Below are 14,258 nucleotides of genomic sequence, written 5' to 3' on the forward strand. Positions count from 1 at the left end.
TGAGTATTTTATTAATAATTTTAAAGATTTTTACATTTTCGTGGTAATGTAATAAGGATCAAAAGTATTTCGCCATGTTCTCGGGGACTATGCGTGTTAAGATTTGCGAGGCCTGTGGTCTTAGGCCTACGATTTCCAAAAGAGACATAATATGACTTTGGAAAACCCGATGAACAGCCATCGACCCGTACGTTTCATTAGATGTGGATGAAAATCATTTAGGTAAATAACATTAACACTAGTTTTATGTTAATTAATCAATAAAGCACGATGTCAAATATTTTGTATTTATATTTTACATATCAGTTTTCTTATGTAATGTGTTGATATTAAGTTATAACCATAACAAACTAACATGCACAAACATGTAAATAAATTTTACTTACAAAATGTTATATTGATAGATCGTTCAACAACAAAGCCAAAAACTTTTGATCCTGTTTGGAATGAATATTTTGTGCATGAAGTTCATGGTGCTACATGTTTGGGTCTTACAGTATTTCATGATGCATCTATACCCCCCGATGATTTTGTTGCCAATTGTACAATTCCTTTTGAAGACCTTTTGGCTCGAGATAGAGATGCTGTCGATTTTTGGGTAATTTATATTACAATCTGAAAGTAATTTATAACTGTTGTCTTATTAATCATTATTTTATTAAAGATATACATGAAATATCAAACCCTCAATATTTATTTGTGTTTTTGTTATTTTAGGTGGATTTAGAGCCTCAAGGAAAACTACATTTACGAGTAGATTTAAAATGGGCTTCTGGAGGTGAGTTTTTTTTAATCAAATATCATCACTTTATATACTTTAAAATTTTTTGTCAAGTTTCACATATTTATTAAATTTTATGAATCATGTAGGGTAGGGCGGTCAAAGGTCTAATTTGAAATATGAAAACCAAGCCAATTATATCACAGCAAATAGCACATATCAAACAAACAACTATCTGTCTATGTTCAGTAAAACTCCTAGCTCATTCATCATTTTAAAAATTATTTAATGTTTTTAAAAATTTGTAACCTGGGTTCTTTTAACCCATAGGCGGCATAAATGAGATGGCCTCGAGACGAACAGATCTAATGTTTATTTTTAATCTGAAAGAATTTTACAAAATAATAGTACATTATTCAACCAAACAAAATATAAATTTCCAGGGTACATTTTTTTCAGAGTTGATACTGTATAAAACCTTGATCTGGTATTTCATAAAAAAATCATCCGCAGGGTTGGAATAAATATTTATTTAACTTGTAAAATATTATTTTTTATTGTTCACATCTATGACAGGATAAGGGTTCAATTTGTTTCTTCCCCCAGCCACATGTTAGTTTTTATAAAGGCTATAAAAAAAAATTAAGTCTAACTTAAAATTAACAATAGATTTTATAAAACATTATGTATACTTCAAAATATATTAACAACCAAAACACTAACATAATATAAGAAAATACTGCCTCTAATAAAAAAAATGTTGTGCCCCGCCAAAATTCTTCAACAGTTTAATTTTATAAATACTCAATTGATATTATCCAATACAAATTAATATGCGATCTTATGTAAAAATATGCATGAAAATGAATGATTTTTTGTTTATTTTTTAATATACTTTTCAAAATGTTGGATTATTTTTGATAATAGTATTGTAAGCGCCCGGCGCAATATTCATTAAAAAAGTAAATTAAACATTCAACACACTTGGACACTTTACTACCTCGAAGGACCAGATATAATTTATTATTAGAATGGCTATATCAGACCTTTAAAAATAAGTAAGTTAAATAAGTTGGTTTAGTTATTAACAGTATTTATTTCTTTGATGTTCATGGTTATGCGTTCAGAATGAATAATTTCTTATAACTAGCTTTGTACCTATACTAGGGAAGGAAATTATTTTATTATGTCAGGTAGACAAAGATGGATGAATAATATTTGTGAGAATTGAACAAGTATTCTGGAAACAAATGTACGCGCCCGCCTTAGAACAGCCTTAATACCGTTTGTCTCCTGATAGCAAATTCGTAAGAATTAGGGTGATGACTGATTTCACATCTTTTTCTCTCTACTTTCAAATATTGTTGTGAAAAACTTCCTAACTTTACTTGTTTTTGAGATATCGATGGTCGACCTATTTACCCGCGGACCTTCAAGCCTACCGCCCTACCGTTTCTTATATAGAAATATTCATTCAATCATAAGGCTATTGTATTCACATAGAATTTTGTATATTAATTGGAACCAAATAGTAACTTAAACCACACAAAATTTAAATAGCAAGATGATTTCTAGTCTTAAATGCCCAGCATCTTAATGGTATTTTTTATTCTCCTCCAGATCAAACGGCTTCAAATGCAGGAGCGGCTATAGGCCAGGGCGGAGGCGCATCAGAGGCCGGGAATTCAAGGCAAACAGCGCCGGATTCAACCGTCGGCGGGGTGCCATGAGAAGGCGTGTTCATCAGGTCAATGGTCATAAATTTATGGCAACTTTCTTGCGCCAACCGACGTTTTGTTCCCACTGCCGAGAATTTATTTGGTAAGTGATTATTTTATTTGTTTCTTCTAATATTGGGATAGCATGTATTTCGGGGTGAATCATTTTACATAACAGTATCATAAATGGACATTTGTTAATGATATTGAACAGGATTACCACATTTGAAATTACTTAATTTAAAAAAAAAGTATAAACTCTACATCTAAATTTTCTTTATACACCTAAGTCTGTTTTTACACGGTCTTTTTGTACACGGTTTTGATATAACACGGTTTGAAAATTGAATATTTTTAATTTTTTTACACGATTTTATTCCATTTAGCATGGTTTGAAATTTTATGTACTTAATTTTTTTTTGTCAAATTTAATTTTTGCGAAGTATGTTCATATCACAAAAAAATACAGCAAATTATGATGACGACAGCAATTAAATTTATGTTGTTGTATTTATGATTATCACTTATTCTATTTTATTTTATTTTTTACCTTAAAAATTGAATAATCTATTCTTTTCGTTCACAACATAGTTTTTTAGTTCCTGAACTTGCCATACATTTAATTTATATTACTTTTAAGATTAGAGTGCATATCCTTTTTATCATTAATTACTATGCTTGTGAAAATAAGCATTATATATTTTGATTTAATAAAATAAACATGAATTCTTGTTCTTAAAAATTCTTGTTTTTCACTAATTTTAATAGGTTTTAGAGATTGCGAACAAATCACCCATTTTTGTATAAGATCAATATCTTTTTTTACACTTTTTTTACACGGCTTCTTCTGGAACCGATCTACCGTGTAAAAACAGACTTAGATGTATTTAATTTTTATATCTGTCGAGGATTGAGACTTAGTTATTACATCAACAATATAAATAATCAATAAGTCTATCCATTAAATGTGGTGATTTTTTTGTTCTGCAGTAATTACTTTACTTACGGAAGATACTGCAGTATTAATTTTTCAATTAAGAATTTGAATTATAATAATTATTTGTTATACTTAATTGGTACTGTAGTTCCTTCACAAATATCATGATTTATATTTTTACAAGACTTACATATTCAACACCCTTTCAAAGGTATAATTAATAAAATAAGCTCAGGTATATTTATATTAGATCTTATAGTTATGTCGTTAGTTTTGTCGACGTTGATACATATTTGAAGTATTTTGCAGCCCATTCGTCCAATTAAAAAAATATTAAAATAGAAATTTCTTTTATTCCATTATACGTTTCGTCACTTAATGTGTTCCATCATTCAGTAATCTAAACATACTCAGGAATTTATTGTAATATGTTTTTTAGATTACTGAATGATGGCACACATTAAGTGTCGAAACGTTTAATAGAATAAAAAAAATCTATTTTAATCTTTTTTAATTCGACGATAGGGCTGCAAAATACTTCAAAATTCGGTATTATATAAATACCCTTACTGCATATCGATTAAAGAAATGGTCAGTTTAGAATAATATTAAATATTTTTAGTATCGCTTAAATTTATCAATTTTATTATGCTTTTAAAACTTGTGGGTTAATCTTTGGCTTAATTGTCACAGTATTTTTGATGTAGCAATCGAAGTATATATTTTATCACATTACTGTAATTAGACATTTGTACTTAGATCTAAAATAATTGTGATTATTTTTTCAATGTTTAGTTATCGGAGATTTTAAGTAATATCTGAAACAGAAATAACAAAAATATATACAAAATTGAAGTGTATAAGAAAAACACAAATTTAATAAGCGACATATAACGAATTGAATAAAATGCATGGGTGTTGAATTGTGTTTATTAATATTAGTCCATCAACTCACGGGTAGAAATGAATTAATTTTACTTGAACGAGTTTTTTCCTATAACATAACATAAATTTTCAGAATTGAAGTAATTGTGGCGAAAACATACATATTTAAAAAATATAATAATAATTTCAAATTAGCAAAAATGCTTACACTGTCCGTCCGTTATATATCCGTCCATTCGGATATATGGATGTATAAAATAACTACTTTATGAAATTTTGGGACTAATGAATTTTAATAAATACTAAATATTACTGATTCATTCAAAAATTAATTAATTATGTATGTTCCAGTCACTTAATAATTCCATGGCAAGATTTTTGTCTTAAAGAACTTTCTATCGGTAGTATCTTTCGGTACGGAGGCTGGTCATAATTAGTGTAGTTACAAATTACAAATGGTTAACTTTACATAAAATATTCATTTTATAATGGGTTGTGTGTTTTTTTGGGTTTGGTATTATTGCACTACTGAGATCGTTTCGTCGTTTTCAGGGGATTGGGAAAGCAGGGCTATCAATGTCAAGGTGAGCTCAAAATTAAAAAAAAGAATTTAAAGACATATTTTTGATCGCGTAGGCTTTTTACGCTTTATTATCTCTCATTCATTGTTTATCGATGTTTTGTTACTGAGAATGGATGTACTTACAATTTATCAAGCTCGTTTGTCATACTAATTTGAAATTTTGTATTAAGAACTTTCATATCAAGAGGCAACATCTTCATGGTATTTTTATAATTTAATGCATTCTTCATCATATTATGTTTATTTTCTTCAATTTCAAGTTCATGCTGTAGTTCACTATGTTTGTGACCGCTAAATAATCCTATTATCGATGTGGATTGCGTATTTAGAAAGTTATTTTGGTTTTGCATCTAAATGTGTAATGTTTAACACACTAATAATATTAAATAAATGTAATAAAAAGATAAACATTTTTCTCTAACACGTAACTGAATATTATTTATATTTTAACTAGTGTATTTTATAAAATACTTATAAATTCCTGGTTTTATGAGCGATATTCTCGATGTACCTACGTTTTGTTATATTTGATTTTAATAATTTTATTTTACACAAAATTTCTTATATTATTTATTGATTTATTACTGTAAATTTTTTAACTTTTACTGATGTTATTTAATGGAATTTCATTATTACTATTAAAATCTTCCTACTATTAAGTCATGATGAGATAAGTCCACTAGGGTCGAAGTTCATATTCTTCTTATAACAGTTGCGTATATTTGAATCTTTTGTCTAAATATCGGATTTACTTGAATTGTATTGGTAACTAAAATGTGTTTATTTTATATAACAAAATATGGTTTTTTATATTGTGAGTTCTGTATTAAAAATAATTTTTAGTTTTTGTTTTATTCACATCGAACGTACATATAGCACGTTTATGTTATGTGATTGTGTTATCTTGTGTTTTTGTTTAAAATGCATGTGCTTTATATTTTGTTAATCGGCAACTTTTGCTTTTTTTTTAATAATTTGTAGAATTGATTTTTGATGTATTGAGATTTTATGTTCACTAGATGTTATTCAAATAAAAATATAGATTTAATGTTAAAGTATTTAGTTTATCAGTTATTCATTTACAAGTGTTATATTGCGCGTTTTAAAATTTTAATTTTATTTATTATTCAACTATTACTAATTTCAAAAAAATATTTAAAAATTTGTTTAGTTATTCGAGTAGAACGTATTATTTTCAAATCAATTAGAAGAATGTGTGCATATTTGATTAGTTTGCAGTTTTAGAATAACATAGTTCTCGATGTCATTGTTAATTTAATTATTATACCGACGCAAAAGTTCGATACATTAATCGATTCCTTATTTTTCAGTCTGCACATGTGTTGTCCACAAAAGATGTCACGATTCGGTTGTAACAAAGTGCCCTGGGATGAAAGAAGAAGTAATATTTATATAATTTATTATATTTTAATGAATTATTAACATCCACCGATTGTGATACAAAAAAACTAAATGTTTTTATGAAAAAATGAGTTAATGTTAAAAAGTGCTTAAGAGGATAACGTAATATTGCCCTTTAAAAAGCACTTCTTGGCTTGTCGTGTATTTTAAATTCAAGTTTGTATAATTTGATGAACTTTTTAGCCCAAAGTGGATGAACACCCGGTGGCCAAAGATTTAATGTGAACATACCCCACCGATTCGTGGTGCATAATTACAAACGTTTCACATTTTGTGACCATTGTGGTTCTTTACTTTACGGCATAGTCAAACAGGGCCTACAATGCGAAGGTACTTTTTCATCTATTAAAACAATTACAAACAATACCTAAATTTAATAAAATTTATTTTTACAGTTTGCAGTATGAACATACACAAACGTTGCCAACGAAATGTTGCTTCGAATTGTGGCGTCAATACAAAGAAAATGGCTGAGATTTTAAATAATATGGGAATCTCTCCAGATAAACAAGGACCTAGAAGATCCACAAGGGTAAGGATAATGAATCTCGTTATTTATATTTATCATTTAACTCATGCCCTGTTGTTTTTATTAAGCAGTATTTAAATCAAGCACCGTGTAGTGGTGAAGGTTCCGCGTCTACTGATAGATCTAGTGATAGCGAAAGTAGTCTTTCTCGGGAAGATAGTACAATGCCACTCTTGCCAGAAGGTAATAATAATATATATTAATTATATGTACAAATTATTATACTGATACTAATAAGTAATTCTTTCCTCAATTTTCAGGAGTGGGATCAGGATCTCATAGAAGTGGTGCAGGCGGTGGAGAATATTTGGAAAGCGATATCGACGCTCGCGTAGGCCTCAATGATTTTGTATTTTTGAAAGTTCTGGGAAAAGGATCGTTTGGCAAAGTTATGCTAGCTGAAAAGAAAGGAACTGATGAGGTAAACAAAATACAAAAATTATTTTATTGGTATTATGCCGGTATTGATATTATATTATTTGTAATATTAACTGATTTTTCAACATCCCGTAGGGTAAGTTATAGTAATTGCAAAAAAATCGAAAATGAAATTTTTTATATATCCTTACGTTTCAGAGGTTTCTGAACATTTTGGCATACCTTAGAAAATATGGATGTATATGTGCGTGTGTGTGTGTGTGGCGGGTACAAACTTTGTCGACGATTTTGCGAAAACGAATAAACCGATTTGAATAATTAAAAAAACATTCGATTCTTACTGATAAGAGACGTGCTGATTAGTTTTTGACAAATGCAGGACTATTCGTTTCGAAAATATGGGGCAAAAAATGCCAAAAATGGTATTTCAGTTTTTGAGATAACTGAGCGTCCGATTTAAATAATTTAAAAAACATTTTACTTGTATTGACGAAATGAACAACTGGTGAAATTTTTAAAAAGGCGGGTCCAGCGTCTCCGAACATCCAATAAAAAAAATAAAAAATAATGCTATTTGGGAGTCAAAAATGAACATTAGACATATGTACATCGTATTATCAGATATTTTATAAAGATTATAATAATAAGTACAAATTGTGTGTACATTTATATGGGTTCCGTACCAATATTTACACGTTAGACGACTACGCGGCGCTCACGCGCTTTTATATTTCGACTCCAAATCAGCTATGCAGTGCGATTGCTTCAAAAAAAAAATGTTCAAAGTAAATCAAATTTTTCAAAAAAGTCAAAAATTCAAAATTTCTCGAAAATCTAGTTTTGTCAAGGTTTTTTTTAATAATTTAGTTTTCGGCAAGGGTAAGTTTCAGCAATTTGCCTTAAGGCACGATGCAATGCACCACTAATTATCCGAATTAATTTATTGCATTTTTATTTTTTACAGGTATATGCTGTAAAGGTACTGAAAAAGGACGCGATTTTACAAGACGACGACGTCGAATGCACCATGACCGAAAAACGAATTTTAGCACTTGCAGCTCGCCATCCATTTCTAACTGCTCTACATTCGTGCTTTCAAACAAAGGTACAGATTTCACTCTTTATAATCATATAATTACGTTTTAATATAAATTTGTCCTTACCAACTGTGTGTTTTATAAATTAGGAGCGATTGTTCTTTGTGATGGAGTATGTAAATGGAGGAGATCTGATGTTTCAAATCCAAAGGGCAAGAAAATTCGATGAACCGCGTGCTAGATTTTACGCAGCCGAGGTCACGTTAGCATTGCAATTTTTACATAGGCACGAGAGTTATATACAGAGACCTCAAACTCGACAACATACTCTTAGATCAAGAGAGGGCATTGTAAATTGGCAGATTTTGGCATGTGCAAGGTAGGATATCAAGTACAAAGGTTAATAAAATCGTTTAACTATTCTATAATATAATATTCCTTATATTTTAGGAAGGGATATTAAATGGAGCACTCACCAGCACATTTGTGGCACGCCAGACTACATAGCTCCCGAGATCTTGCAAGAGCTCGAGTACGGTGGTTCTGTTGACTGGTGGGCCTTAGGTGTTCTCATGTATGAAATGATGGCTGGTCAACCACCATTCGAAGCCGATAACGAAGACGATTTATTCGAATCGATATTGCACGACGATGTTCTTTATCCCGTGTGGCTGAGCAAGGAAGCCGTTTCTATTCTGAAAGGTAACATGAATTTCATTATAATCATTTTGATTCTGTTTTACCATGCGATATTTTCAGGCTTTATGACTAAGAATGCAGCTAAGCGCTTAGGATGCATGGGGGATGAGACTCAAATTAGAAATCACGTTTTCTTCAAAGATTTAGATTGGGAGCTTTGGAGCAACGTCGAGTGCGCCCTCCATTTAAACCTAAAATTGTAAGGAACTTATTTATCATTATTATCTAATAGAGGATATCCATCTATTAATGATTCGATTAAATTTATTTGCAGAAGAGTCCACGCGATGCATTAAATTTTGACACAGACTTCACTCGTGAAGAACCAGTTTTGACTCCAGTTCCACAAGATGTGTTACGCTGCATTAATCAAGAAGAGTTCCGCGGTTTTTCATTTGTCAATCGCCACTTTGCAACTGAACGACCAGGCTAGAGGTATGTTAATATAAAAATCAAATATAAACAAATGATAACAGATCCCCAATAGTCCAGTCATTTGGTGCAAAAAAAGGCTGTTGTCGGTACAGTACCCCGGGAATTCTGAAAATTGGTAATTTTATAGATTTCGAGGTGCTCTTTACGAAAATTAACTTTGCCACCTCAAATTTGAACGGCAAGTTGCCGCCATATTGGAAAAATGGCGTCAAAAACAGCTTTTTTAAAATATCTCCTTTCTGGCTCATTCTACGATAAAAGTATATATGTACGAATTAAACTAGAGAAAATTTCCTACAATTCCTTAGAAAACCGTTTTTTGTAAAATTGATAGTTTGAGAGTACGGCCGCCTCAAAGTCTTTGCTGCTCTCGCCGTAGTATCAAATCTGTCCATATATGACAGCACTTCAAACTTGACCACATTCTCTCTAATAATTAATATTTTCAATGTTAAATTAAGCGAATAAGATCTAGAAATAAAATAATTCAAATATTTTTGTTTTTTTTTTTGCTAATTCTTTAACACTTCAATGGCAAAGTAGCTATAAGTATACTTATAGCTTGAGTAGCACCTTATAGCTTCAAGTAGCTTGAAGCGTTAAAAAATCAGCAAAAAAACAGAAAAATATTTGAATTATTTTATTTCTAGATCTTATTCGCTTAATTTAACATTGAAAATATTAATTATTAGAGAGAATGTGGTCAAGTTTGAAGTGCTGTCATATATGGAGAGATTTGATTACGGCGAGAGCAGCAAAGACTTTGAGGCGGCCGTACTCTCAAACTATCAATTTTACAAAAAAAAACGGTTTTCTAAGGAATGTGAGGAAATTTTCTCTAGTTTAATTCGTACATAGATACTTTTATCGTAGAATGAGCCAGAAAGGAGATATTTTAAAAAAGCTGTTTTTTGACGCCATTTTTCAATATGGCGGCAACTTGCCGTTCAAATTTGAGGTGACAAAGTTAATTTTCGTAAAGAGCACCTCGAAATCTATAAGATTACTAATTTTCAGAATTCCCGGAGTACTGTACCGGCAAAACGACCAAATGACTGGACTACAACTCCAACACATAAATTTATTTAAGATCTAAACACACATACTTAAAATCTTAATTATAATCATTATTCACGTTGGATTATTTTTATTACAGTTCATATCGAGAGACTTAATCATTATCTTATTAAACACCTTTGGAGCAGCCCGTATAATGTTTTAATATTCTTAGAAAGTTGCAGTATCTAGTCATACTATTTGTTTATTTATTGATAATTTTAAACATACATTCAAATGCTGTATGGGGTTTAATATGAAACTTAAGGATCTATTTTGAAATTTATCACACTACTCATTTATATAAAAAATATTTTTTTATTAGAGTTTATTCTCAATTATTGGCATATTTATCATTTTTCACTGGTGTTTAATTTCCAATACATGTTGAATGAATGTATGTTTTAAAAAATGATCGATTACTTTTGAGAAGTCAGGCGGACATGAAAAGCGCAATATATTCTTAGTTAATGACTTCCCGTTTCTTACGAAGAAATTGTTCCGTACATAATAATAAGTGTCCAAATGACGAAATGATATGATTTGCAAAAACAAAGAAATTTGCTCCAAGTAAAACATATACCTCGACTTCCAATGCAATGTTTGTCATATTAAATTGATTTAAATCATATTTGATACATATATGTATATCTCTTTTCGGCCGATAAAATCGTTGCCTATAGAAACATAGCTTAATATCATTTAATTGCTTGATATATTATATTCAATGTTTAAATTAGTACAATTTTGAATAAGGACTTGAATGTGAAAAATTCTGAATTAAATCCTAAATACTAAGTATTTACTATTCAATCATTTTCATAATTTTGCGTTGCTTATTTAATTTATTCCTCGCTCCATGTTGTTGCATTTATTTGATTAGCATATAGTTGCCTAAAATTTATTCGATTATTTATTAATAAAAGTAAATTTCACTTTCGAACGTAGTGACTGTGACGTTACTTGTTAAGTTAGGATGATATCAAATAAAATATCACATTGTCAGTAATCATATTACAAGATATGAACTAGAAAGGAGTATCAGGCAGAGAAAAAACAAAGCCAGCTCTTGGGATAGATCGAGAGAGAGAGAGAGAGAGATAGATATATAGATTAGACCAAAGATAGAGAGATAGAGATTAGAGAGAGATAGAGTAGAGAGATATATTATATAGGGATATAGTATATAGTAGATTATATATTTAGAATAAATATTTATACCAATATATATATATATATATCTATATATATTATATATATATATATATATATATATATATATATATATTGGTTAATCTCATCATAATCTTCTTCTGCAATTAAAAATTGATTATACCCTTTATAATTTACTTCTGGAAGTGATATATAATAGTGGCAATATAAAATACAAAATTGATTCTTCAGTTTAATAGTAATTATTGAAATCGTTTCATAATCTCAATCTATATTTATTTAAATTGATTTGAAAAAAACTTCGAAATTATATACTGGAAAGAATCTTTGAGTTTTATTATTATTCATATTGAATCAATTTTTAGATGGATGCATAATTATAGTCCACTTTGTATTATTGCATAAAGTTGCATTAATTGAATAGTTTAAAGATATATTATGTTGTAATATTTAAAAAGTGTTGATATATAATATAGGTATAAAAAAACTTCACGCTGCTGTAAGCATAGCCGATATGTACAAATTAACTTGTACTATTTAAAAACAAAATAATATAATAATAGTATAAAGTACACTATAGTAAACTATTGCTTTTGGTTTGCTACCATTGTATATATTAAAACAAAACTTAGCATTTGTAGCGTTAAGCTATAGAAGATAATAAGTATAACTAAAATGTATTAACTGTATTCGTATCTATTTTTTATTATTCTATAAGATATTGCCATATGTATAAGCGTTATTTTAAAACGAAAATCTAAATCTTTATTTAATGAAAGTTCTACAAACTACTGGTATGGTTTGTATATTTTTTGTTACTGGTGGTAGATGTATAATATAATTTGTCATATTTTTTATTCGATCTTGAGCTTTTATTCCTCATTAATTTTATTATAAATACTGATTGAAGCAAGAATGTGCCAATGATATATAATTATTTAAGTTTTATTAAATGTGGCAAGTTTATATTACATCTATTGTTATACGAGAGATTTATGATGATAAAAAATCCCATATTTTTCTTAAAAAGAAAAAATATAGTAGTGTTTTTTCTTAATAAATGTATTAATTTAAGCTTATTTATGTATTATATATTTAACTTCATGGTCTAGTAAAACGTATCATTATTAGTCTATAATTTATCATAGTGATGTTCCCAACGCAGATAAGAATACTTTGATCTTTGCACACCACAAAAAGAATACAATTCTCATTGTGTAAATATCTTATTGTGATGACATGTTATAATTAAAATAATTTGAAAGCTTTTTCTAATTCATGCATCAAAGTTGTTAATACTCGGGATAAATTTAGCTTGGGTACATAGCATGAGAAATATAAATATGCAGGCATTATTATATTTCAAATGTTTGTAATGTATTTAGTTTAAGAGTTTGTTTACCAAAGTTTCATAAAATCTCAGTCACAAGTGCAAATCTAGTCAAATTCTTATGTTACAGAAATATTAATATAGATAAATTTTGTGAATCTCATTATTGACAAAGTCACTGTAGTAAATGCATACTTACTTTTAACTTAATTCTTGTTGCAATTGGTATTGTATACTGCATGTGATTTTTTTAAACAAACATGTTTGTTGTTTGTTTACGCAGTAACACGATTTATGAAACACATTTGCAGCTTCTATAAGTGCAATAAAAATTTGTACAAATGGATTAATTGATAAACTGATGTAGTATAGATTTTTGAAATTATAACATTTAAGTTAAAAAAATAATCAGTTACTGTGTTTATTGCAAGCCATCTATGTTTTATTCTTAATAACTATCTGGATGATCGGCCTATAAAAAATTAAAAACCGGTTAGAATATTTTTACAACCGTTTTCATTCCCATAGTCTATAAAAATTAATTTGATACAAAACATATTTTTATTTCAACTGGGATTTAAGTAGAAAGTAAATGTGCATTAAAATTTTTCATTATTATTAAAGAAAGAGATTCTCAATATTATATCGATATATAATGAATATTTTTTACGAACTGCAGTAATCAAAAAGATCTTTCATTATAGAAAGTTCTGAAAATGCAATTGAGCAAAAAATATAGCATAACAGTGTAAATGTTTGTAAGTAAATTGTTATTGTCAAAGATAATTATTTAGTCAAATGGACACCAAGATTTTGTAATTGAATTATTTACCTTATATCTTTGTAAAAATAATTTGCATATAAATTTTGTTCAATAATTGGTGTTCACTTGGAAAAATTATTATATATTTGCTCTATTTTTTATGGATATATGTGTTCAATGTTTAATAAAGCAAAGTAAATATATATAAAAAATATATATATGAACATGTATATATATATATATATGTATATAATATATATGTTACATGCATATAAATAAATGTGCTGTTCATTTTTTTTTTGAAGCTCTACTGCATACAAGAATTGTACTAAAATTATTAATATTAAAAATACATTCTGTTTTTTAATGAGACTTCCAATACGAGATATACTTCATACGAAATTCAATCGAATCTCCATCACTAATGATATTGTTAGCTATTGTTGTGTTATTAAGTCAATCAAAATGCAAGATTATTTTCAATCAAATTATTTTATGTATTCATTATAAAAGTAACTAACCAAAAATAACTGTTGGATAACACTATTCATATTATTTGTAGATGTGTCCAGTGCTATCTATGCAGTGTTGA

At 28.6% G+C, this 14,258-nt stretch overlaps 1 protein-coding gene and 1 pseudogene across 1 annotated transcript in view; both read left to right on the forward strand.

Annotated features, from left to right (window-relative positions):
• LOC113373458 (unc-112-related protein-like) overlaps positions 1 to 47 on the forward strand; it is a 16,003-nt gene extending 15,956 nt beyond the window's left edge. The window contains exon 9 of the mRNA XM_026613755.1: positions 27 to 47. Coding sequence (XP_026469540.1) covers positions 27 to 47 — 21 coding nt within the window. The remainder of the gene's footprint in view (positions 1 to 26) is intronic.
• Positions 48 to 74: 27 nt separating this feature from the next.
• Positions 75 to 10,627, forward strand: LOC113372310 (annotated as a pseudogene).
• The last annotated feature ends 3,631 nt before the right edge of the window (positions 10,628 to 14,258 follow it).

The sequence above is a fragment of the Ctenocephalides felis genome, unplaced genomic scaffold (genome assembly GCF_003426905.1).
Source record: "Ctenocephalides felis isolate EL2017-DRISC unplaced genomic scaffold, ASM342690v1 CF-g0.4_SCAFFOLD_01604, whole genome shotgun sequence".
In the NCBI taxonomy this organism is placed as follows: Eukaryota; Metazoa; Arthropoda; class Insecta; order Siphonaptera; family Pulicidae; genus Ctenocephalides; species Ctenocephalides felis.